The sequence below is a fragment of the Meleagris gallopavo genome, chromosome 17, assembly GCF_905368555.1.
Source record: "Meleagris gallopavo chromosome 17, MGAL_WU_HG_1.1, whole genome shotgun sequence".
Classification (NCBI taxonomy): Eukaryota; Metazoa; Chordata; class Aves; order Galliformes; family Phasianidae; genus Meleagris; species Meleagris gallopavo.
Genome location: NC_139420.1, coordinates 12,331,528 through 12,357,587, shown reverse-complemented (window position 1 = coordinate 12,357,587; position 26,060 = coordinate 12,331,528). Strand labels below are relative to the sequence as shown.

Sequence of the window (26,060 nt, the reverse complement as noted above, 5' to 3'; positions counted from 1 at the left end):
AATCATTTATGGCAATAGGAAGCACAACCCAAAAACACACTTCGTCCCAAAAACACCCCGCTGTGACAGCAGAACTGAAGCTAGTGCTCACAGAGCAGCCCTACATTTGATGGACGTCACTATTCCACACTGCCAGTGCCAGCTGCACCCTGGTGCTGCGCCTCCTCGGCACAGGGGCAAGCTGCAGATTTTATTCCCTTCCCCGGAGGGAGATGCCATTTAGGGTAGATCATTCCCTGGTTTATTTTTATGGCCCTATCTTTCTCAATTGGGGCTTTATCTTGGGGGCTACAGCCATTCTTTTGCTCGTTCCCCCAATGACCCAAGGCAGCAAGGAGAGGAATGTGTGTGCTGGGGGGGAGGGATGCGAGAGATGTAAAATGTGTAGGGGGTGTGTAAAATATGTAGTGGTGTCTGTGTGCATGTGCATGTGTCTGCAGGGATGCGAGCGCGTGTGCGTCTGTAGAGATTCATGCGCTCGTCAGTGTGTATGTTTTGACAGAGACGGATACGCAGATGTCATTCCTTATCAACCAGATGTTGTTGATTTACAATCAAATATCCCCGCTCCTCCTAATATGGCAGTTTTCCCAAACTACTGTACTTACATGTTTTTGCTTTGCTTTGTTTTATTTGCGTGGTAATTTTTTTCCCCCCTACATAACAGTCCTATTTTTCTTCAAAGGAAAGCAATTAAATTCAGGCCTGCTTTCTCATACGGAAATGCATTTAAAGCAAGCAGTATGTCCTGTTTTATTAACTCCCTGTTCTATTAATATTATATTCTTTCTCCGAATCCATCAAGCAGAAGTTAAACTTGATTTTATAGCATCCACGACGGAGTTATAATTTAAGGCATAATTTGGCGAGAGCTCAACTTGGATTCAGTCTGCTTGTCCTGGCTGTGCCAGCAGCTCCTATTTTAAAGGGCAGGGAAGTATTTTCTTTTCTCCCTAGTTACGGTGAAACACTCTTTCTTCTCCAGCCTGCTTCTCCTCTCTGCAGCTCCCTGCCCAACCAATGGATGGAGGAAACGTGACCATTTCACACACATTTAGGAGCTTCCCCGTTACATCTCCAGGAAAGCATCCAGAATTCAACTAAGGTCTTATCTGACCTTTCTCCATTTGAAAAAATAACGGAATGCTTTCACTCTGTTGAGCATGAGACATTCTACCTGCCTGCAAGTCCAAGCAAAAACGCTGCTTTCAGTGCTATTAGGGGAGCCCTCTCAGGGGCACCCCAAGGAAGCCTAAACTGACACATTCTCATATATTTTGCTTTGTTCTGCTCGGGCAGAAGCCGACTCCAGGCTCAGAGCCTCCCTTCCTGCCAGGGTCTCACTGCCCTTGGCTGGTGGGGACAGAGCCGTCCCCAAACAAAGGGACAGAGCACAGCCAGCTGGGGTTATCAGAGCCCCAGCTACAGAGGGAGCGTCCAGCTCCCTTCTTCAGCACCAGATTACAGACTTTGACCAATGTGGGGAAAGAAGATAAAACCAACTTCCTCGGTTGGTTGCCTCCACTCTGAGCAAGCCATCCTGTTTGAGCTCATTCCCCCTTGGTGCGCCTTGAGCCCCTTCTTTGGATGCTTTGTGTGCACTGCCAGGAATAACAGAAGGAATGGGGACAGAACAAATCTAGACGGATAAGGAGGGGTGTGGGGAACAGAAGGGAACCAGGACTGTGGCACGTGGGGAGGTGAGAGAGATGATGGTGGGGTGGGGAGGACCTCAAAAGGAATTGTGTCAGGAGGGAGTGAGGAAGAGGAGACACAGTTTGCCAGTGCTAAGGCCCGGCCGAGCCCTCACCTTGTGGTTTTGGTAGGATGTAACAGCGATGAAAGCAGTCTCTGGGAAGACATGGGTGCAGAAGGCTGTGTTCTTGGAGCCAAAGCCGTTGTTCTCATCTGCCTTCACGATGTGGAGCCGGGGCTGGTATTTGTGCATGGAATTCAGGATGATCTGGGCATGGGGAAAAAGAGAGGACAGACCATGGGAATGGAGGGGGCACAACTCAGCGCATTCCCAACTCATGCAACCTTCTGATGGAGAGAGGAGGCAGAGAGGGACCTCCAGTCCTTTCCCCAAAAGATTCTCCCACAACAGAACTCCTCAGAAAGAATGGAGGAGGAAACACCTCTCCAGAGAAGCATTCCCCCACAGCCAAGGAGCCCATCAGGGCCCCTAACACATTTCCCACAGCTGGAGGGGACTCTCTGCCTTTTGCAGCACCCCAGCAAGAGTTTCTCAATCTTCCCAGCAATCCAACAAAGCAAGGAGCGAGAAGCAGAGGATTCGTGTGTCCACCCCCCCACCGTGCCACCCGCAGAGGATGGGGCAGGAGGGTGGTGGGGAGGGAAGCGCTGCGCTCAAGATAAAAAGCGGCCCCTGCTCCGTACCGGGTTAATCTCCGGGGACAGTGGCGGGGAAGGGGACGGTGGGGGAGGAGGGGATCCGCGCCGATAATGACCGGACCCTGGCGACAGCGAGACGCAGCGCGCCCCAACGCCAGACCCCGACCGCCTCGCCGCCTCCCCCGTCCCGGGGGTTTAGGCAAATTGCTTTGACATCCGGGAAAGCCGAAGACATCAACGGTGAACGATCTAATGGCTTTTAATTTCATTACCGCGACTCTAATTGAGAGGCTCCCGGTGCAGCTCCGCCTCTGAAGTCCCTACTGACCCAGCAGCCCGACTCTGCGTGCAGGGACTTCTCCCCAGAGCCGCCTGCTCGCAGCGGGGGGTGCCTGGCCCTGGAACTCGAACGGATCCCCCTCCCAAAATCGTCCCCCTCCAAAACAAAATTATATTAAATAATAATAATAAAGGAAAGCAGCAGCACTTGCAAAGCATCTTAATTCGGGTCCCAAAGGAAAATAAATAAATAATAAATAAATAAATCAACCAACCCTGAATTGGAGAGGGAAAGCGCGGCTCGGACAGTGATGCTCAGCGCTCAGGTGCGCTGCGGGCTCGGCTGGTTTCCTCCCACTCCCCACCCCCACCGGACAGGATTTAGGAACACGAAGTTTTCGGCGTTAAAAAGTGAAAACAGAAGGAAGAAGGAGAAGAAAAAAAAAAGCTTGGGGAAAAAAAGTGAAACCGAAGTGTTGAAATGAGACTGGAGAAAAATGGGCTCTTGGAAAAGGATGGTGGGATCTGGATTCATATACTCGCTTAAGTAATTATATATATTTTTATAGATATATATATTTATAATTCATAGACGCATATATACATTTGCTCAGAGAAATCCATGTCTTTGGAGACCTCCGAAGGTGGGCTGCTTCTGGCTGCAGAATTCACACAAGCTTTCACAGCCTCTTGGGTCCAACAATGGTTGGTGGTAGGATTTCGCTTTTTCTTTTCTTTTTTTTTTTTTTTTTTTTTTTTTTTTTTTTTTTGGATCGAGGGGTCTACGTGGTTGTAGGTTCTATTTCCTTGAATAACTATGCCTGATTGATTTTTACCTGTTAGCCAAATTCATGGAAGCTACGAGCAGATTTTAAGGCTCTCAGACTCCCTTTCGGTTAAAACCAGGTAGCTAAGGTGTCATTGAAGCCAGGCACTCCGGTCTGTAATCAATTCCCACGCAATGCTGTGAAATAAATCTTTAAAAAATAGGCTACGTATCCTTTTTTTTTTTTTTTTGGGGGGGGGGGGAGGGAAGGTCATCACTGGGGCTCATCCCGTTTTACCAGGGGAGAAGATAATACCCCACACAGATAATGGATTTAGACTACAAGTTCGGTGGCTCTTGGCAATGCGATGCCACTCGTAGGGACCCGATTGTGCGTGGCATCCCACGATCGCCCTGTGAAGCGCAAATCCGCGTCTCCCGGCCGTATCCCAGCACGGTACTCACATGTCCGAAGGGGTCGAGGTGGTTGTTGGTGAGCTTGAGCTTCTGGAAAGAAACCAACTGCCTCATCCAATGGGCTCCGGTAGCGGGGGAGTCGGGGTGCACGTAGAGGCGGCCGGGCATGGCCGGCTCTGCCTTTCCGGTCACGGACCTGCGTGGGACAGAGGCGCTGAGCTCCCACCCGTGGGGTCCCCCCTCCTGCCCCCAGCACCGTGGTGCCCGGCGGTCTTCGGGAAAAAAAAAAAAAAAAAAAAAAAAGACGTTTACGGACGCACACAGTGCGCGGAGAATTAATGGAGATCTTTGGCACTTTTCCCGTCGAGGTGGCCGTTTCCCCATTTAACCCCATCCGTCCTCCTTAATTACGGACACCCAAACAAGGAGCAAAGAAAACACCGCGTATCCATCCTTCAGCATTTCCCCAGCCCGGAGACGCTGCTGCCCGAAGGGTCATTAAACTCTTGGCACCAGGATGGCCAGCGATCTCACCGTTAAGCAGGATTACAGGCATTGTTCTCTAATTGCAACAGATTTGGCTCTCTCTTTTGTTTGTTTGTGAGGTTTTTTTTGGTGTTGTTCTCCAGCGGTGCGTTCCGAGACCCTCAGGTACAGCCCAGCAGCCAACAGCAGCATCTCCCACCCTATGCCGCCCCGGGATCGGGCAGCCCGACATGAACCAGCACTCCCTTCCCATCCCCCCCCGCGTGCGTACCATTTATTATCTGCAAATTTGTATCTGTGGTCATCCGCTGGTACAATATCCATCAACAGTATGTACTTCGTTTTTGGATTGAGTCCAGTGACCTTCACTTTGTAACTGGGAAACATACGCCTATAAAAGAAAGAAGTGCATAAATATAAAAGCGAAGAAGGGAAAGTTTCCCAAGGTGAATCTGTGCGTTGTGTGCGGTTTATCAGAAGTGGAGGGGCCCTGCAGCCAGGCGGGGGCACATCCTGGACGGAGGGGGAGGGGGAGATAGGGGGTGCCTGGGGAGGACAGGGACTTGAAGAGGTGGAATCGTAGTTACCATCCCAGCGGGTTGGTTTCTTCACCTACTCCTCAATTTATTATCATTTCTTTCAACAATGCTTCGATGAAAAAAAAAATTAAAAAAAAAAATTAAACAAATCTGGCCGCGAGATCCCTTGGAAGCAACTTACTTTCCTGTTTGCTTAAACTGTTGGAAGAGTAGGGGAAATATGCCAAAAAAAAAAAAAAAAAAAAAAAAAAAGTAAAAAATATATATATATTTCTGCAAAAGTACGCGTTTTAAATATGCACATTTCTTCAAAGCTCCCGTGTCTATCAACCGCTCCGCTCTCAGATGCTGAAGGAACACACGCGCTCAGGTGTAGCACAGACGACGTGCATACAGAGACATCAGCAAACACACCTGACAAATACTTGGAAGCACGCGGATACACACTGAGGACAGCGGCTTTTCGAAATAGTTTCCATTACTGCAGGGCAGGGACTTAAAACACTGATGTTATTTTAGTTTGAGCTTTCCAAATATTTAAAAATAAAGTAGATGAAAACGTAGCCCTTGACTTAAAACACGCATAAACAAAAAGCCCCACACCTCTAAAAATACTGCGCACTTCTCCGGGGCTCGGGTTCTTATCTGTGCGATAGGGCATCTGGGCCGGTGTGTAAATTCACGTGGTAAGAGATGAAGGGGGGGAAGCCGGTGACTGAGGGGGCTTGTGGGGGGAGAAGAAACCAAATTCCACCCGAACACGGATCTGCGCGTCCACCGCAAACACCTGATCGGCAACGGCGCGACCCCGGACTTCTCCAGCAATGAGCATAAGGAATTCTATGAAGAAGAACTATTCTGTGCCTGCTCCGGTGCTGCTTGCGCTCTCCCCTAAACACCCCGCTCTATAAATGTCGATTTTATAGCTCTCCAGCCGACGTTTCTGTGCGTTACGCTATTTGTTTGAAATCTCCGCAAGATGGTTTTTGTCCGTCTCCCTCCTTGCGCTGCTTTCTGAGAGGGGAAAAAAAAAAAATCTGCTTTTCTTCGCTAAGTTCCCGTGTCCCCAAGCGGAGGCAGCGCGCAGCCCGTGTCCCCGCAGTGCCTGGGGGCGGAAGGACAGCGCTGCCAGCAGCTCCGCAGCCGCGCATTTCCCGCACAGGTCGCCCTTTCCAGCAGCAGAGCAAGGCGAGCCGTGAGACAGACCCACTCGCAGCCAGCTCTATTTTTTTTTACCCTCCCTCTCCAGGCAAATTTTGGAAGACCACAACAAATACCAGATGACAGAGCAAAATGAAAGTCTGACTTGGCGTTGCTTATTGTGCCCTCGCCTTCTAACGCTGCCATTCTTTTTTTCCGGGAGAGTTTCCCTTTTCAGACCGACCTCGGGCAGCGCCAGGTACGGCAGTTCGTTTCAAACCGTAGCGAAAAGAGCCCCGACCTCGCAGGTGATCGTTCCGCTGGATTTCCCTTGAACAGCCCTCAAAGACGCTGGTATTGAGGATAAAGCTAAATAACCTCAAACGCACTCCAATACATCCGCGTACACATACAAATATCTGTGGATCGGGTTTACTAAGCCGGCCATGGAATCCATTACGCACAGTCCCAATAAAGTTGGATTTGCGAGGCTGTATATTTTTCTACACACCCACGCAGGCGAGCACACACATATAGAAATGTGTATCTGGACGCCGTTAGACACGCATGCTATTTATTTGCGGGCACATCTATTTATGCATCTAAACCGTTACGCTATCGGTATATAAACAGTAGCTTAAGACCACATATACTTTTAAATGGGATGGTGTGGGTGTTCCACATATATTGGCCTCAATGAGCGCGTAAGAAATTAGAAGGCTCTGGGAAAAAAAAAAAAAAAAAAAAAAAAAAGGAAGGCGTTCCAAAATCGCGGAAGGACAAACTGCTCCTTTAGTTAAAAATAATGGTAATATTAACGAGATCGCCCAGCGAACGGCTCTAAACAAGGTCAGCTTTTGGCCAAGTGGCTGCAATTCGGCGCTTGCCTGGAAAGCTTCCAAAGGCCTGAAATTGGGATTAACGATCCAACTGTTCTGGTTAAGAAAGGAGCCAGAAGAAACAATTTCTTCTCAATCCATCCTCGCAGGGGTGTCACGGAGACCCGGGGCAGCAGCGGGGCTGAGGCCGGTCACCTCCATTCCGCCGTGGGCACGCACTCCCCACGCACAGGAACACGCGTGGAGAAGCTCAGGGTGCGTATTTGTGCAAAATTCTCCCTGCAAACACCCACGGAGAAGGAGGATTCGGCCCCAGGGACACAAAGGGCGTGCGGCCGCCTCCCCCCGCTGCACTGGGGCTGCTTCTTACCTTCCAGCCTTTGTTATGATCATCTCCGTCCCCACCTCGTGAAATTTCAGCCACAGCTCCCGCTCGTGCAAAAACACTTTGATCCCCTCCATGCCCTGTAAAGGAGAAAGGCAGAGCCGTGAGCACCGAGCCCCGAGGAGGCAAAACCAGGGAGGGAAGCAGCCAGGCGGTGGGGCCGGAGCTCGGGGAACGTTCCCCGGGCAGCGCAGGATCCTGCGGGCCCCGGTGCTGCGGGAGCGGGGAGGGACGGCCGGGGCCGGCTGGGAGAAATTCCCCCGTGCTGCGGTCGGGAGGCGGCCGGAGGAGATTCACATCCTTCTGTTGAGTGATTTACACCCTCTTTTGCAGGCTGGGGCCCAATGGCTGCAATCCCCGCGCCCCTCGGTGCTCGTCTTGTTAGCCCGGTCCGGAGGCATTGCTCGGAGCGGGGCGGGAGGGAGACCCAAAACATGGCCATAGCCCAGCAGAACCCCCAAACCGAGGACACGTACCTCCCAAACGATAACGGAACCGAAAACCGAGCAGGCATCGGCCGTGGGGTCTCCTCCCAGGGATTTACCTGCGGCCCCCTAAGGATCCCGGTGAAGCCCTACACCCTGGCACCGAGCTCCGGGGCCAGCTCTGAGCGCTGCCGCAGTCCGGCTCCTTGGCCCGGCCCTGCCTTCCTCTGCAGCGTGGGGAGTGCAGTTTGCTGGGGCCCGCCGGTGAGCCCACGTGTGTAACCGCGACTCGGGGGGGTCCATAGGGTGAGGGTTGGTGGGGATGTGCGGGGGGACCCCGGGTGTGCCCAACCCCCAAGTGGCTGCGGGCTGCCCACGCGTGACACCCACAGCGTGCCCTGGGGTGTGTGGGTGCGGGCAGAGCTGTGTGTAGCCGGGTGCACAGGCACAGTGTGTTCACATGTACGTTTTTTGTATGTATGTATGTTCATACATGTCTTAAACCAATCCACGCAGGCACATAGCAAGTACACAGCTGTCTGAGTGTACATCTGCATGTGCATTTGTACAGTCAAGCACGGACTGTGTGTGCCTGTCCTTGCACAAACGGGTCCCTCCCTGTGACATTCACTGTGATTTTTCCCTGCATGCCCCCCCAGCACTCAAACACACTGCAAAGAACAGCAAAGCAGGAAAGAGCCCACTGCCCTGACCATCAGGTGGGAGCTTTCCTTCCCGTGAGGCCTAAAATGACTCATTCCTGCCCATCTCAGGAACAGAACTACAGCTGGGATCGGGGGAAAAACGCATAAAAATGGCAAAAAAAAAGGAGAGAGAGGGACAAAAGAGAAGGGGAGCTACGGCCGGATCCTTACCTGCTGGGTGAAGGCTGCCTGCGGAGAGGTGGGGGCCTTGCTGGTTGTCCCCAGCTGGGGGTCCTGCTTGGCCTCAGCCTGCAGCTCCTTGGCCTCCGAGTCGGCCGGCGTGCTCGGGAGCCCGAAGCCTTCCTCGGTGTCCGCCATGTTACGAGCTTCCTTCGCCAAATCCCCCACTGCAGGCACACATCGGGGAGAGAGCAGAGATAAGAGGCACATAAGTCAAGGCTGACGCTCAATCAAATATATATACATCTAACGATACACATGCGCTGAGCCCGGCGCTGGGCAGGGCGGAAGGGCGAAGCAGCGCTGCTCACAACTCACTTCCAGCAGCCCGGGGAGAGGACGAGGCCCTTTAACTTTTGGAGGGGGAGAAATAAAGACTTTTATTTATTATCGCAGCCCGCAAGGGATGATAGGATTTGGGGGTGGGGGATGAGGAGAGGGGAGGCGGTATTATTAAATGTATCTTTTGGACAAGGTAAACAGCCACCTTCCCGCAGTCCGCCCGGCAGCGCGCACGGGGCACCTTGCCGCGGGACAGAACCGCTCAGCACACGCGTGGCCGCGAGGTGGGGTGTCCCGGGGGGGGCTGGGCCCCTCCATCCCCCGGGCCGATATCGGGCTCTCTGCGGCCGGGGAGGCTGGAAGATCCCCCCGTCCTCCCCGAGAGGTAGGAGCCGCTTTCTAGCAAGCAAATGCCACCGCCACGTGTCGCCGTTTATATAACCGCAATTTCAAAGAAAATTCAACTTCATGCACCCCTGCGAAGCGCGACCTTTCCGCCAAAATAAAATGAAACGAGTCTTTTATCCATCCTCCAAACCCCCAAACTCGAAACACTGTCCCGAATAGTTGCAAATCAAGTCGGATTGGACGGACGAGACGACTAAAAAACATCTAAAAAGTGCGAATCAATCCGATACAGTGCAAAGTAACGTGCGCATGGACTGGGCATGCAGTGAGCTGAACCCTAACGGGAGGAAAACTGCACCGACAGAGCCTGAGAAATCCGCCGCTTACATCTGATGCGAGCAACACGAGCGAGTTTTAAAGGCGGTGTTTTGATGGAGCTTTGAGGGCTCTATCAGGAATGGTAAAAGTTCCAAACAGAAAAAAAAAAAAAAAAAAAAAAAAAAAGAGAGAGAGAGAGATAAAAGCAATTCAATTATCTGTTAGTTTTTTTTTTTTTTTTTTCCGTTTGTTTTGAGGAGTTCGGAGTTTTAATAGCTTTTAAAAAACCTCTCTCGCGCGTTTCAAAGAAGAGGATTCGGTTTTGAAAGGCCAGCCATATGGAGACAATATTGGTTTTAAGTACACGAGAACGGTTTGAAATGAGCCCTCCTTCTCCTTGCAACAATATTTAAAAGGCTTTAAAAGAAAACATAAAAAAGGCAATTCTCCTTTAAATGCAGAGGAGAATTGGGAGTGGAAAGGAGGGGGAGAAAATGCTCTTCCATGCTAGTGGTGGGTAATATATACATACACGTATATATAATTTAAAAGGACAAAAAGCAAAGGGACTGCGGGTCCACACCTCCGGAGCTAAAGATCATTGACAGAAAGGCCCCCGTCCCCAGGTCCCCACCCCCCTCCCCTCTCCAGCGCTCCCTTCCCACAGTGCGGGGAAGGAGAACCGCGCCCGGTGGGGACTGCGCGGAAAATGCGCGGCTGGGAACTCGAGGACACCGAGTGCAGCCCCGAAGCTGCCGAGCCACGGACCGTAAGGGGTTTCTCTTCCCCTCCTCCTCTTTTTTTTTCTAGCTGTTTGCGTTTTTATTATAATTATTATTTCCTTTTCTTCCCCCCTCTTCTTTTTGCTTCGGCCTCGGAAACCCCCACTATCAGTTTCGAATCGATCTTCCTCCAGCGAGGATCTATTCTTCCCCTTGAGCCGGCAAAGTTAGGAGGCGGGTGGGGGAGAAAAGGCACGTTTATTAAAACAAAGAGGGACCCAGATATGGCAGCGCAGGAGACCAGCCTCTCTCCCCGTGTCGGCGGGTCAGGGAATAATTAAGCAGATTAAAAATAATAATAATAATAAACCGAGGGGTGACGGTGGAAGAAAAAAAAAAATGAAGAACCCAACAGCTAAGAGCAACTGGCGAACTACGGCTGCTGATTTTTTTTTTTCCCCTTTAAAGAGCTTCTGAGAAGAAATGGAGCTTGACAGAACCAGGCCGCGATGGCTGTATGAAAAACGCATCCCGCTTCGCTAAAGTAGCACCGAGCTGGTTCGCAATATATATATGTACATCTATATAAAGAAAAAAAAAAAGGGAAATCCAGCCCACCCTCTCCTTTTGTTCCAGGCTGCTCTCGCTGCGCCCTGCGCCCCCCGACCCCCCCGGCCCCGCACACCGCCGTGGAGCCCTGCGGAGCTGCCCCCCCTCATCCCGCGTCTCCCGAGGCCTCGCCGCTCCTCGGCACAGACAGTTTGTGTCTAACAATGACCCCGGACAGCCACTTTCGCTCTCTCTCGGTCGCACACGCGCACACGCACTACAGACACCGACGGACATACATGGCAATGGAAGAGCTGTTACCTTGCTTGTCGAATTCCATGCAATCAATGCATCTCCATATATATATGTATGTGTATATTTTCCCCCTTGGCAATGGAAATTACAATGGGATCAGGCTTCTCGTGTGCATATTTCCTTTTATTTATTTATTTGCGGATCAGCATGTGAAAACCCAGCCTGGAAGAAAAAGCTCTATCCAACGCAAGCCGCCTGCCTGCCTCGCTCTCTCTCTCTCTCTCTTGCTCTCTCCAAACACTTCCAGGTTGTCAGACGCACCAGAAAGGATCCTGAGACCAAGATAAAGCCCCCACCCCCACCCTTTTCTCAGCCTGATCTGGAAGATGCACTTTTCCCCACCCTAATCTTTCTACTCCCCCCTCAAAATAAAAAAAAATAATCATTAAAAAAAAAAAAGGCGGGGGGGGGGGGGGGGAGGGAGAGGGCGAAAGAGAGCAAAAAGCCAACAGCACTCCCTTCGAAAAGAAAATAGGGAAAAAAAAGTTCCGGGCGGGCTGGCAGCGACCGCTCGGGGCAGGTTCTCAGCTCGGTGCTACCGCGGGGCTGCGCGGAGTAGAGCGCGGGTTGCGGAGCGGAGCGCGGAGGGGACCTGGGCTCGTCCAGCTCCGCTCGCCAAGTGCCGGGATCCGCTGCCCAACCAGCTGGGATCCTGCTCCGGAGAGACTCCCTCACCCAACCCTCCCGCCCGCCCCCTCCCCCCCAAACCTCCTTTTCCAGCCTATTTTTCTGGCCGGCAAACAAGAACAAGGCACAAAGACAATCGTCAAACTCCCCAGCAGCCCTCCCCCTCTGCCTTACCTCCTTCCCTCCCTCCTCCATCCATCTCTCCCAACCAAAGAGAAAATTCAGCGCCTGGGAATATCCCCCTTCCCCCTCAACCCTTTAAATAAATCGCTGGCTCCGCTAACCTCACACCACCCCCGCCCCCCCGTCCCCCCCGCCCTCAGAGGCTGCCCAGAGGTGTGGATGCGAACCCATCTCTATCTTTGCTTACATAGGCCTTTAAAAAAAAATTATAAAATAAAATAAAATAAAATAAAAATCTATGGGAAGGGGGAGAACGGTGGCGGGGGGAGGGGGAAGATCCCCTCAAGTGGACCCTACTCCGTATAACCTGGGAAAAGGGATGGAACACGGCGGAGCGGGACTGAACCCACCAAGGCGGACCCTGCAGTGCGTGTCGTCCCCCCGAGCCCCTCTCCAGCCTCTCCCCCATCCCTCGCCTCGCTGCCCGGCCAGGGCACGCAGCCCCGCAGCCTCTGCTCTGCTCAAATAATCAAACCGTCAGCGGGGAGCGGGGACGTGGCTTTATCTGCGTCTTCCTCCTCTCCCTTCTCGCTCTCTTTTTAATGTATTATTTTGAGGGTAAAGTTGAATAGGTCAGCGCAGGGTAAACAGCCTTCCTGTGGCATTCTGCAGCCTGAAGAGAACCAGATTGGCGAGTCGGATTTTTGATAAGACTCGGAATAAATGGCATGTTTTAGATCTGCTCTGCCCACCTTCCTCCTCCTTCCACCCCCTCCCCTTTGCTCTAAACCCCCCCTCCCACCCCTCCGAAACCTCAACCCTTTTCTGTCTCTCGGCCGTTCCTTTTGCATTTCGCGGAAGTTTCAGCAGAGCCACAGCGCTGCTCAGCTCCGCGGGGCTCGGGGACGCCGCAGCCTCTGCGAGTTGCAGGAGAAAGCAGCGGGCGAAAAGTCCGGGGGCGAGCGGCCGGGGAGGCGTGTGTGGGTGTAGCTTGGCATCTCCCAAGGCCCCCCTCAATGCGTGCTACCGAGGAGAAACAGCGAACGGTAAACGGTTGCAAATCAGAATAGTAAAATAACTGCACTTGTAGCCGCGGAGAATTAGCCAGCGGGAGCTACTTGAACAGAACAGAACTTGTCCCGTCTTTCATTATTTTTAGAGGGGAGAGAGCCGAGGAACCCTTCCAAACACAAACAAATGAGCGAACAAATCGCGCCGTCCTTCCGCGCGGTGCCGCGGCCGCTCCGGCCTCGGCCTTGGAGAGAGCGGTCACGGCCCCGGCTGCCCTCCCACCGTCACGGAGAAGGGAATACAAGCAGCAGAGCCCGGCCGGGCTGCGGGAAAGCCGGGTCGAAGAGGGGGGACGCGACTGTTGGGAACGCAGCCCTTCTAAAAGCAAGCCAGAGGAGAAATATTATTATTATTAATTATTTCATTAAAATATATCGAAGCGACGAGGTAAAAGCTTGCCTGCATCGAGGAAAAAGGCTGCCCGCAGCTTGTAGTGAGGGAGAACGCGACCCTCCCCTTCCCTCGCCAAAAAGAAGGCAAAAGTGGAAATCTCGAAGTTTGCAGAAGCGCCCTGGAGCGCGGCTGCCGCCCGGGCAGCGCTACTGGCGCGGGTCGCGCACTCACCTCCGCAGCGCCAAAGAGGCTCGCAAACACCTCGAAGACAAGTTGAAAACGATGCAAATAAATCGAATTTATTTCCGTCTGCAGGTTGGGGGGTGAAGAAGAAGGAAAAAAAAAAAAAAAAAAAAAAGCCGGGAAAAGGAGCTCAAGCCCAGGCTCCCTAGGACTGTAATGTCAAGACGAGGGAGCCTTCCAGCTAGAAGCCGATTTGTGGTCTCAGACAAATTAAATATTACTGTTTATTACCAGCCATACTCCAATAAAATAAAGAGAGTTCAAGGCGATAGCTGCTATCTCACGAGCTTTGCTCCTATAGGACACGGAGACGTCACCAACCACGCAACTGGCCTATTCTGTCATGGTTGACTGCAGCAGTAATGGAAGGTTAATTTGTATTATTCTCCTCTTTTAAAACCCTATCAGTGAGATTCCTGTGGGGTTTTTTCGTGTTTTTTTTTTTTCTTTCTTTCCTTTTTCTTTTTTTCTTTTTTTTTTTTTTTTTTTTTTTTTTTTTTTTTTTTTTTTTCCTCCAAAGAAATCATTCGGCTCTACGCAAAATTCACCGAGGCTGCGCGCACCCTCTGCATGTGTATGTATAGACGATTCTATCACACAACGCAACCACACGTATATACGTGGGTGTGAGGGAGTGGGTGTTCTATAGGAGTGTGCATTACCAAAGAGAGCACGGAGTCGCTGGAAACTCCGGGAAAATCCGCTCTTGGAGTGGAAAAGAGGAAAACGAGTAGAAAAGCTCCCGCCTCACCAGGAGCAACTCGCTTAATCCAGCGGTACTGACACTACTTAGCTTAATTTTTTAGGAAATCAAATAATAATAATAATAATAATAATAAACAGTGTTGGAAAGAAAGTTGTCAAATGAATGCTTAGGCGCCTCTGGAAGCAACCACTCTGGGCTATATATAGTAAATGATAACCTGGCTATTTGCACAGATTCAAGTGTACTTCGGGAACCAATTATTTGTTCTGATTAAGGAAAAAGAAAAAAAAAGTAGGAAATCGAAGCCATTATTTGCCAAACGAGATTGACAAGTTAAAAAATGATAATAATAAGAGAAAAGAAAGAAAGAAAAGCACCAAATCCCCAAATGCTTCCGAGTGCAGTCAGAGGAGCAGCTGCTCCCATCGCCCTCTCCCCCTCTCCCATCGCTCCCTCAACCTGCGCGGGTTTCGCGATGCACTCGCGGCAGAGTTTTCACCAAAGATGCTCAACCGTTGTTTCCTCCAACAGAAAGAGAGAGGAGGAGGAGGAAGAGGAGGAGGAGAAATAGGGAGAGAAAGAAAGAGCATCACCTAAGGAAGAGAGAGAAGTTGCTGCAGGACTGGGTAAGTGTTCCCAGCAGGGCCCTAGGCAGCTCCGGCCGAGGGGTTGCGGGCATCTTTCCCCCCCTGGCACAGCCCCGGCTGCGTGTCCCTGCTGCCTGCCTTCCACCATTCCCCCCATGCTGCTCCCTGCCCCATTCCCAGCTCTGCAGACAGCCAGGCCTCGGCAAGACAGCAGCGAGGATGGCAAACGGGGGGCGGAGAGGAGAAGCTCCATGTCACTCCGCAAAACCAAAGCCAAAACCAAAACCAAAACCAAACCAAACCAAACCAAAACAAAAACAAAAAACAAACAAAAAAAACAAACAAAAAAAAACAAAAACAACAACAACAACAACAAAAAACCCACAAAAAAAAAAAAAAAAACCCGAACCCCATCGGGGATGCTGCTGGGGAAGAGCTCCCCAATAGCTCCCCAATAGCCCAAGCAAGACCGCGCACTTTGCAACGCTTTCTTTGCTCTGCTTTGGGGCAGCCCAACGCACCCCGCACAGGGAAATCCTCACACGTGCATACAGATAGGTGTGCGCAGATGAGTGTGAGAACACGTGCGGTTTGCAACAGCGCGCGTGCACGCGATGCCTTGTGCAAACGATGTGGGTGCGCACTGAGCGTGGAACGCGCCTGAGCTCAGAATTACAGAGATGGGTGCATATCGGCGTGTCCTTCCGTCTGTACAGAGCGCACATCACAAAATCGCGCACTTCGTCAGCGTGCAAATAGCGAGACGGTCGTGCACACTCACACAGCAGCGCTCGGGCCCCATCCGTTACACACACCCGTGGCTCCATACTTTACGCCCACATTTTGGGTGCGCGCAGGCATAAATCCGCCCCCACCTTCAGCACGGCGTTAGAGCCCGATCTCTCCCCCGGGTGCGTGCACACCTAAAGGCACGGCCGCGTACAAACGGACGTACTCATAGGCTCCCGCACCGCACCGCATCTTGCGGCGCCCGCCCCGCGGCCATTTACCTGCGTGTGCGGAGGGGTGCGCGACTGCGGCTCCTCGCTGCGATGTGGCCAGCAGGGTCGGCCCCAGCTTTCCTGCCCGGAGCAACGCCCGCACCGTGGTCCCGCATGGCCGCAGCCCCCCGCCCGCTCGCTGCCCTGGAGGTTTCTCCTTGCGGGTTTTACCCAGGAGAGGTGGAGGGAGGGGGGTGGCCGGGGTGCCGGCTTGCAGTAGGGTCGAAATGTCAGCAATAAGAAATAGTGCCGAGCGTGAACTCGCTCCCCCCACCCCTGAACACACCCTTTAAAACACCGCTTCTGGGGTCGGCGGTAGCACAGCTATCGGTCCCCGCGTTCGGCCGCTGCTACTCGGGAGAGACCGCGCCCGGGGCCGGCAGCGCTGTGCTCGCCGCCCGGAGCCCATAGGAAGCGAGTACTGCTTTTTTTTTTTTTCTTCCCGTAGATTTAACTCCCCCGTAGCAAGAATATTCTTTTTCATTTTTTTCCTTCAATTTTTAGGCATTTTACTTCCACTCTCCAATTAATTTTTCCTTTTTTTTTTTTTTTTTTTGCCTCATACACTCCTTGGCGAAATACGCACCAAGTATATGAAATAATCATCCTCATCCTCTCTGGAAATACTTTCATCCATTCACTATTATTTTTTTTTCCCCCTTAAGGTGCCGGGGCAGCGACGCCCTGTATCGACCAGAGGGTTTTTGGAAAGATATTTGTCTCAAAGTAACGCCAATCGCCAATACAGTTCTCTTCGTGTCACTATTTCCATCGCTAAAACCCCGCATTTAGTACAATTTTACCCCTCCTGAGTAGATATCTGGGTCGAGCTTTTTGTTTTACGTTTCGCAACTGCAGGTGAACACCATTTTTCTTTAAAAGTCTGCAGTTCCGGTCCTATTTCCCACCCTTCTCGTTACTTAAAAAAAAAAAAAAGTTTGCAATTAAAAAACACCCCCCATTTCCCCCCCCCCCCCCCCAGCCCATTCATTTCCCAGGCGAACTGCCGACTTTAAAGCAGTAACGGGAAGGAAACATAGCGGGCAGAGGCAGAGCTGCGAAGCCCCCTCCTCATCTTTTCTTCTGGGCACAGCGCTACCCAGGTGAGGGGCCATTGGGTTTCCCTTTCCATTCTCCCTTCTCACAGAGTACCCCACGATCCCCTCCCTGCCCTCGTCCACGACTCCTGATGGAGCGGGGCGCGTTGCTGATGCCGGAATAGAGCCGCTAATCTGCTATTACCAAACAGGGTGTCAATCAGGACTTTTATCTCGGGCCGAAGGAGAAAATAAAAGAAGATAAGGCCTCGCTCTCGTCCTGGGAAGAAAGCTAAAGGGGCAAGAGGGGGAAAGTCTCAGCGCCCCGTGTCTCTCCCGGATAGTGATCTTGCAGCGACCTTGAGCTGCGGTCGGGGAGGGCAGAGGGGCCCGAGCCGAGTGGCTGCTCCCATCCTTTGCCCAAGGGACACCTGCGATTTTCAGTTGTCCCCTTCTTTGCCCCGAGGCGGCCCCACCACCGCCCGCAGGAGCCGACCTCCAGCGCCGCGCAGCCCCCTGCCCCGCTTCCTCTCTCCCTGACTTCCTTCCTATTTTTTCCTCTTCCTCATTTTCCTCCTTTCCAATCCCTCTCTTCATCTTCCTTCCTTTTCTCGTTTTTCCTTTCTTTTTTTCCCCCCTCTCCCCACATTCCCCTTCTTCCTCCGGCCCCCGTCCCTGCCCCGCAAAGCAAAAACGCAGACAAGCCTGGTAGAGCCGTCACGAACGCATCCTTCACTTTAACAGAACCTCACAAATTTCGGGACTCTCTCCCTGCCTCATTTTAATCCCCGTTCCCAGCCCCATTCCCAGCCCCGCGGCGCGGACTGCGGCCGTAACCCGGCTCCGTGTGGCTGCCTCAGGCATCCTAGAAATACGCGCTGTTCCGACGGTGAAAATACACATTATACGTGTCACCTAAACGGCTCCTAAAAAGTTTGGCTTGTTTCCTTTAGCTCACGTTAAGAGCAAAAAAAATAGAGATATCTACAGGGTGGAAGGGGCATTCCAGTCATCAAAAAAGAGCATTCCCCCCCGGTCCGTGCCCTTGTCCTTTGTGCAAAGACTGGATGAGGCCAACGTGGTAAACGCGTGTATCTGTACATCTGTGAGCGCGGAGGGGAGTTGGGGTTGGGACGCGCAGAACCAGGGGCTGCAGGCGATGAGGCCGGGCCGTACTCTGCTGTCGGGGCGGGGAGCTGCTCGGAGCTTTCCCGAGAACTTTCATCCCTTCAGAGGTGAAGATCCGGGTGCAAAGAGCCGCTCTGGTTGGCACAGGGTTTGGTGAAGCTGATGTCTCGCAGGGACACGTGCACGCGCACCTCTACATCGCAGTAAAAATTAGACCTGTTCCACGTGTAGCGAAACGGATGTGTGCTTGTCTCGTTCGGTCTGAACGCGCTTTGAGGGAACGCTCGGAGCCCATTCCCTGCCCGTCTGTTTGCTTTGGGAGGCGGACGTGCGCGTTTACCTGCTCGGCTGCGGGGCCGCGGGCTGAGGGAGCGGATCTCCTGCCTTCGGGAGCACATTTTAGGCACCAAGCGATTGGAAACCATTCGTTTCCACATTATATTTTCTTTTATTTAAGGAAAAATAATCTGCTTCGACCTCAGTGCCAAACCCTCCGAGCCGAGAGCCGGGCGTTACCTGCGGGTCCGGGCTCTGGATCCCCCCCGGGGTCGCAGCAGCGCCGCTCTAGACAATGCCTATTTTCTGTCATTAATAACTCGTTTCTTTAAGGGAAAAAAAAAAAAAAAATCTTGTTTGGATCCAAGATTGTTTTTTATGATTCAGTTGGACAAGACGGAACACATGTTAGTTTAAGCAGGTTCATGAAATAGCTGTAAATCAAATAAAGTTTACGAGTTTAGCAGGAAATACTGAATAGATGAAAAAAAAAAAAAAAAAAAAAAAAAAAACCAACCCTGCGCCGAGGCAGAGAACAGCAGGCTGAAAGAGCTGGTGGAGTTTGTCCTGCTCTGTGTTTCTCTCTGTTCTCTTGTGCATCTTGCCGATTAAAGGCCTCGAGACCCCGTGTTGGCGCCAAGTGGCATGTTATTAATCAGTTATCCGTAGGTTCAGTCCACATAAGAGAGAAATTTAATCACCAGAAACCAGACCCGACATAAAAGAGAAATCTAAAATCAATTCCCGCTCGCCCGCTCCCCCACCTCCGAAGCGATCACAACTGAGCTGAAGCAATCAAGATCTCGTTCCTTCTCCCTTAATTGCACCGCGCGAAATGCGAACTTCTGTGGGCTTTGCCCCGAAGTGCATTAAGGAAAGAAGGAACAAAAAGAAAGGGGAAAAAAAAAAAAAAAAAGAATAATAAAAGGAAAAATAAAACAACCCGACAGAGAAATTTAAAAAAAAAGGATAAAAAGAAAAAAAAAAATTAAAAAAAAAAAAAAAACACACCCGAAGAAACAAGGACCTGCAACCACAATGCAACGAGCATGTCCTTGATCTCACTGTAAAAACGTGTTGTGGGAGAAACAACCCAGGCGGAGTTTTTCATAAAGAATATATATATATATATTCATTTATATATATATATTCCAACGAAACGCGCTGTTAAAATGACTTTTGAAGGCTCCCAGAGGGCGATCCCCCACCCCAGATGCCTGCAGGGGTTCCAGCCCCGGCCCGGCTCTGCTGCCCTCAGCGGCGGAAGTGTCCCGTTGTTCCTCCCGTCCCCCCACCCCGAGGGACTCCAGAACGAGAAGAACCCTGCAAGGTTCTGCGGACTGACAGCAGTGCTACTGGGAAACGAGCACCTCAAAACTCTGGCCCTCCAAATCCCGAAGCTGAACGCTTCCTTTGGGCATTTCCTCCCGGCAGCAGCACCATAGTTCTCTCCTCCAAGGCATTTTGGGTGGAATTCTCCGGTTTTTGGCTAGGCCAAGTGCTTAGGAGCCTCTCGATCCTCCTTGCTGTCTCGGTAGCGGGAGAGGCGGGGATGGTGCCCTCCTTCGGGAGGTGAAAGCAGGGGAGAAGGACCCGAAATTTCAAACACGGGAACAACATCCCGTTATCCCACTCAGAAGACCCCAAACACTTCCCTGCTTGTACCCCTGGGACCGGCCCCACACTGCTCCCCCAGCAATCGGGCGCGGAACTGCGGATCCCACGCGTGTTTTGCATGGACAGAGCGATCCTCCCGTCGAAGCAGGGTTGGATGAACCCCCCCAGCTCCGGGGTGCGATCCGGGGTGGGGGTGCTGCGTCTGTCACCGCTCCCACTGCATCCGTTCTCACCTGCACGGGGAGCCGGCGGCCGAGGAGGGGCACCCGGGGAAGGCTGAGGGGGGAGACGGGCGCTCCGGGGATATATTTGGAAAAGAATTTCCAAGCCCTTCCAAGCAAATCTGTGCGAAAGGTACCAGCCTGACCAGAGAGGCTGTCCTAAGGGCTGCTCTTCCCCATGCTCCACACTGCCCGCACTGCCTCACTTCGCTGCCAGCTTCCGTGTCCCGCACCGGCGGGGATGGCATTTATTCCTCGAAAGGGGACAGGAAGACACACGCACACACGCACACACACACACATATATGTAAACGTATATATTTTGTTCAAAGCTTTGCGTACCCACGTGCAAAGAGAAGCGCTTCACCCCGGTCTGCCTGCAAGTCCCACTGGCTAAGGTTAAAGCAAACAGCCCCACTCGTGACCGCGGGGTTCTTCGTGGAGAGGCTTCCACCTTGCATGTGCCAGCCAAATCTGCTTATTCTGCCTTTAAAAGAAATGTAAAAAGCAGCAAGGTCTGTTCTGTGGTCTCGAACTCGGATGGACAAAGGGTGAGGGAGAGCCCCTCACACCCCGAGCTCCCACCTGAGCAAGCCCGCTTAGGATGGCTGAGTGAAACCCGTTGTTTTCCCAGCGTTTTCCCTAATCTTTTGCCTCCACCGACTTTCTCCTCCAAAAAACCTAGAAAACATCGATTTGGCTTTACTTGCCTGACCTTTTTTTCCCCCCTTCAGGCTGTATCTGATCGTTTTCTTACAGCCCAAATAGACTGGAAACCACAGAGAAAATAATCAAAGTGCGGCATGTTTTCCCACAGTAGGAATGCATGTTAGCACTCTCTCCACGTCTTGATCCTCTGTTTGCGTGCGGGTATTCAAACGGAGATGCGTTCGGGGCAGATCTCGCACAGATGCAGAACGCGTTCGTGTCATCCGTGCCCCGATCCTGCGAGAGCCCGAACAGATGGGGGGAGGGTGGGGGTGATTCCGTGTCCTCGGGGTGCAGAGTCTGAATTTTTGTAGGAAACACAGAAAAAAAAATGCGCGACGGTGGGCGCCCGGCCAACTGCTGCGCGCACGCATCGCTGTATTCGTACGCGCCCCCGCTCGCGCACCGCCTCCACACGTGCCCGTGGGTGCCACGGCACCACGCAGCCCTGCCCTTAGAGTTCATCCCGTACCGAGGACAGGGATGGGAAACAGGGGAAGGGGATGGGAAGGGATTTGTTCTCCTCGGCGGAGACCCGTGGCCCCGATCCACGGGCGCGGGTCCCGCTCTGTGGGGAGGAGGAGAAGGAGAAGGAGGAAAGAAGTCTCCTTCTGGAGCAGAAAACGGTTTTCCAACCCCCACTCGCCGCCGAGCCCGGCCGTAACCCCTCCTTTCCCCTCCTCCCGCAGCTGCGCGGCGTAGGTAGCTGCAGATAAGTGAAAGTGGTATTTTTATAGGCTGATAAAAGAGACTTATCTCGGCTTTCCCGAATCTGACAAAGATTCCCTAATTGGTCATTTGCCCACTGCGGCTTTCCCAGCCCGGAGCGCGGCTATTTTCAGCCGTCCGAGGGCTGTCTGTCCCGCTCCTATCCCCGCTCGGAGGAGTTTTCCCGGCCCGCTGCCCCCGCACGATTACCCCTCAGCCCCAGGTCGCTCCGTTGCTGTGGCGGGGGGAGCGCATCAGCTGCTCGCTGGGTCCTTCCCGACAACCAACGCTTTCAAGCAGAGCTGAGGCTCTCTCTTGTGTGTGGACAGAGGGTAAGGATGCACGTTTTTGCGCAACCCCATTCCCTCTGACTTATCGGGTGCGATGATGAAAAGAGATTCAAGATGAAAATTAAACGGACACTTCAAATACAAAATTAAACAGACCATTTAATAGAAGTTTGTTTTCTGTTTGTGTATCCCGGGGCACCCCTGGGCCCCCACAGGGCTCAACAGCTGCTACCCAGCCCAGAGCAGCATCACCAGCCTTGGTTCACTGCTTGCAGCTCCACTTTCTTCCTCCCATGTTACAAAAACAAAAAGAAAAACAGAAGAAACCCCACCAAAGCAAAACAAACAGAGAACTAACAAACAAAGAACCCCAAACCAAAACAGTAACCCCAGAGCACAGAGGAAATGCACTCATTCCTACCTACCCAGACCTCTTAGGCAGCTCATATCACAGGCCTTGAAGCGAGCTGGAAAATCATCCACTAAACTTATTTCTCATTTTCTTTTTCTTTCCTGTGAAAGGGGGCAGGGAACTGAGGGATTAATGGCCCACCTGACCTACCAGTGCCGTATGCGCATGAATCAAGCACAATCAAAGGGCCCAGTGTCAGCATTAGCTTGACCCCTCCGACTGGCGTGGGGCTCAGTGCGTGAGGAGGCCTGTTCTGGACAGAGCAGCAGAACCCTTCCCTCGGGTTATTAATGCCCCCGAGGGCCCTGCCTAGCCTGTGGGTTGGAGTTGCAGCCTCTCTTGGTTCAGGGATGCTGGAAGCACGGGGGGTTGCCTGGCTGGCATCACTCCAGCAGCACCAGTAGGATGCTCCCACTCCTTGGAGTCCGAGCACTGATTCAAACTGTCCACTCAGAATCACAGGAAGGAGGAAGGAGAGTGTTTGGTTTGTTCTTATTGTTATTACATATATATATATATCTTTTTCCCTCCAAAAAGTGCAGAAAATTATAGCCTTGTGCTTTTTGTCATTCTGTGACTTTGTAGGCATGATTTCACTGAGGTGATATGAAGGTAGAAGCTCAGGTTTCCCTTGGATGCCCTATGACTGGGAGCAGGCCCAAAGCGCAAGGGAACAGGCGGAGGCCCAGCTACGCCATGCATTGAGTGGGCACACACATTGTGCTCCAGGTCCATCCCTGATGCTCATTCTGACTTCATGGATCTTCACAAAAGTCCTTTAACCAAGTCTCCATCAGCAGAGCGCTTTGTATGAGTTGAGTCAGATTTGAGAACTTCAGAAGATACCCCACAGTCCCTGTTTCCATCGAACATTCCGCGCACTGGAGAAGAGCTGGTGAATTAGCAAGCGACCATGGGGAGCAAAGCTATGCAGCCATCACTCTGCAGGAGATGGCTCTGAGGGGATGTGCACAGTCCTGTCAAAGTTTCAGGTTCGCCCGCCATTTAAACTTAATGGAAATAGTACAGACTTAATGGAAATAGTACACCCTTTTCTCCTCTCCTAGTCCAACCTGGGCTATTTTTATTTCTTTTACATACATTTTTACTTAATACTGACTTTTGCTTTTAACCTGTTCTTTCCAAATGCACATATATAAAAAATTCTCCTATTAAAGAAATTGATGTCAACACTCTCTCAGCAAACTTGGCTCTTCAGCTGTAATGGGTTCACTGTCATTAAATCTTGTCATTTTTATTTTTGCCAACTGGTTGGGTGAGAGGGAAACCAGTGGGAGTAGAGCTGGATGATGTGGGCTGGGAGGGCTGGCATGTTGTTGTCCTTGTCCCTGTCCCAGCTCCAATCACAGTCTGTGCTGCTCCTGGCTCTCAGTAGGCTCTCTGCTGCTGGGTGTTGGAGGAGCATCAGCAACTGCGTCACAAACTGCAGACAACACTGCCCATGAGCCAACATTCTGGAGACAAAGCCAGAGCAGAGAGGAGAACACCAGGCAGAGCAGGGAGGACACTCATCAATGGCAAGCACTGCAGCTGGAAGGCTGCATCTTCACCCTATGGAAGTCCCCGGCTGGGACCACAACTTCTTGCTCCATGGCTGTACTAGGAAGTGTTCTGCAGCACTGGAAATATTCGTCTCCCATGGATATCACTGACGTCATGATGTAAGCATGGGATGGGATCAATAGTTAGATGTCCACTTCCATGTCAGTTGGGTGGAGATTCCTACATTCCCACTGGCTTCCCTTAGCCCTGAGATGTGCCTCACCTTGTTGGGTTGCTCCTGAGCTGGTTTGGTGGTGTCTGTACACTTTCTAATGCATAGATGTTCTTGTTACAGGACCAGTACATGCCCCATGCTCTCAGTCGGTCCCAGAGTAGTCCCCTGGTGAGATCTGGGCAAAGACTGGGTGTATCAATCCTGATCCCCACATGTGCTAAAGGCCACTGTGTCTAAATAGTTGCCTACAAGCTTGGAAACTCCAAAATCAAACAACCTTGGAGCCATTTTTTGAAGACTTGTGAGACCATTTGTAAAATGGTATGATCTAAGAGATTGAGAGAGCATATATCCATCCCTTCCTAGCCTCACTCTTGACTCTCTTCAGACCATGTAGTTGGCTTCATTAGTAGTGCTGGAGACTCAGCAACATCTAATTTGGGTAAGATGTTCTAGGAATTGCTCAAAAATCCATCAGCTTCTGATTAAACTGCAGCCTAGCTAGCTCTCCCTGCAATTAGTGCCATAACCAAGAGCAGAAAGTCATATCAAAGAGAAGGAAAAGAAAGAAACTGGGTTGGGACTGCAGGAAACAGAAGCAAATTTGCCCTGAGAACAAGTCCTTCAGTATCGGTGAGTTGGGTTTAAGTGGCACTTAGCACTTTTACAAGCCCTGTACATCACAGAGCATTTCAGTGGTGGCAGAGAGCAGCTGCATTATTCAAAATCAGGCACAGCAGTTGTACCAACTCTGAGCAGGGTTCCTCAGGCCAGGACCTCAAGTAAACCCTCCAAAAAGCTTTGTCTTCCTTTCAAAAGACTGAGGCTGATTATAAGCCATAAATCCAATGTATCATAGCTGTCCAGGGACCCTGGCAAGGAAACAAAGCAGCTTGAGATGCCAGATAGCTGGGATACCTGCAGAGGGACCTCCAGCCAGATCACAGTGGCAGGCATCTTACTCATAGCAGCATTGCTGCAAAATAAAATAAAATAAAATAACCTTTCAATTTCTGCTTCTATGGGAAGTCCCTAGCACACATTTGGCGCAGTTTACAGGATGATGATGACAATGTGTTTCTCCTAAATAAAATCCATTTTTAAAGACTACATGTGCAATTACTTTGAGTTTTGGCCTGTATTCAGGAAAGAATTTCCCCTCGGGTCAGATTTGGCAGGGACTGGTGAGGTTTTCTTGCTTTTCTCCATAGGGTGGGCTATGGTCCACTTCCTAAGATCATCTGGACATTTTCACCTAACAATTTCCCAGCTACTGCTGGGAGCTGGGACACTGGCAGTGCCCTTGATCTCTCCTGCATGTTAGAGTTTTTGTGGCTTTTGGTTTTTTGTACTAACGGTCTTAAATTTGTTATAGGGTGTTGGGAAGTGTTTTATGGCCTGTAGTGCACGCAGTGGATGTTCTGGGGACCCCTCTGGATTAAGCGGCTATTGCATGGTCACCTGTAATTGCGAGTGCCTTTGCTCACTGAGGCAGGTGGTCCTTCCTTGTGCTTTCACTCCTCCCTCACCTTCCAGTAGCAGGGCTCTGACATCCAACTGCAGGGCAGTCGCACACGGAGCAGTCACATGTGACATCCCTCCTTTCTTTTATTTGAAGTGGGATGCTTATAAACAGAGGTGATGGGGGGGGCATTAGGATAATAAACAAGGTGGAAGACCTGGGACTGGGAAATTACAAAAGCTGGGCTCTGTTTCTGCCTTGCTACTGGCTGATGGCAGGGCCCTCCCTCCTTCACACCTCACCGGATACACATTTAGACCACTGCTTAACCCTCTCACATCGGAGAGACTGGAATGGCTGTTTTGCTCAGTCCAAAGACACTTCCTGCAGTAGCAGGGTTGAATACCCTACATATCCTACATACCTACCCGCATACAGCACACAGAGCCTAGACTAACAGCCTGAACTGCACAATTGTTTTGATCTGTTAGCTCTGGCTAATACACACAGTGAGCATGTTGCCATGGTTCTGAGCTTGGACAGGTCTTCAGAGCTCCTACAGAACAGGCAACAAGGGCACACCCATCCTTGCTAAGCACAACACTTTTGAAACCAAGCAGAGCACGAAGTGGCACAGCATGATGCTTCCTGCTGTGCGACGTGCATTTGGGGACATAGTTCATTCTAGGTTATATCATTAAGGTATTCATGCAGCAGAATCCT

The 26,060-nt window shown here is 51.5% G+C and overlaps 1 protein-coding gene and 2 long non-coding RNA genes across 10 annotated transcripts in view; 2 read left to right on the top strand and 1 right to left on the bottom strand.

Moving 5' to 3' along the window:
* The window catches only part of TBX5 (T-box transcription factor 5), a 62,282-nt gene that overhangs the window by 24,536 nt on the left and 11,686 nt on the right, over positions 1-26,060 (bottom strand). Inside the window, exons 1-6 of one of the 6 annotated variants that reach the window (XM_085238796.1) lie at positions 15,750-16,201; positions 8,507-8,682; positions 7,192-7,286; positions 4,575-4,694; positions 3,866-4,013; positions 1,811-1,963 (exon numbers count right to left, since the gene is read on the bottom strand). In XM_085238796.1, the coding sequence (XP_085094922.1) occupies positions 1,811-1,963; positions 3,866-4,013; positions 4,575-4,694; positions 7,192-7,286; positions 8,507-8,653 (663 nt within the window). In that variant the 5' untranslated portion in view covers positions 8,654-8,682; positions 15,750-16,201. Of the gene's footprint in view, positions 1-1,810; positions 1,964-3,865; positions 4,014-4,574; positions 4,695-7,191; positions 7,287-8,506; positions 8,683-8,833; positions 8,854-10,803; positions 10,822-11,055; positions 11,361-13,434; positions 13,623-15,749; positions 16,202-26,060 lie in introns of those variants that run through there. The other 5 variants (XM_085238797.1, XM_085238794.1, XM_085238799.1 and 2 more) reach the window with 5 other exon arrangements.
* On the top strand, positions 10,063-11,062 carry LOC146543210 (uncharacterized). Its single transcript, XR_014887086.1, has 3 exons — positions 10,063-10,232; positions 10,654-10,743; positions 10,822-11,062. It is a non-coding gene; the product is annotated as an uncharacterized LOC146543210 (long non-coding RNA).
* On the top strand, positions 13,645-18,231 carry LOC146543209 (uncharacterized). 3 transcript variants are annotated; one of them, XR_014887079.1, is made up of 5 exons: positions 13,842-14,020; positions 14,684-14,778; positions 16,406-16,598; positions 16,723-16,843; positions 16,990-18,231. It is a non-coding gene; the product is annotated as an uncharacterized LOC146543209 (long non-coding RNA). The 3 variants fall into 3 exon arrangements; XR_014887080.1 differs by lacking the exons at positions 13,842-14,020; positions 16,406-16,598 and adding an exon at positions 13,645-13,815; XR_014887078.1 differs by lacking the exon at positions 16,406-16,598.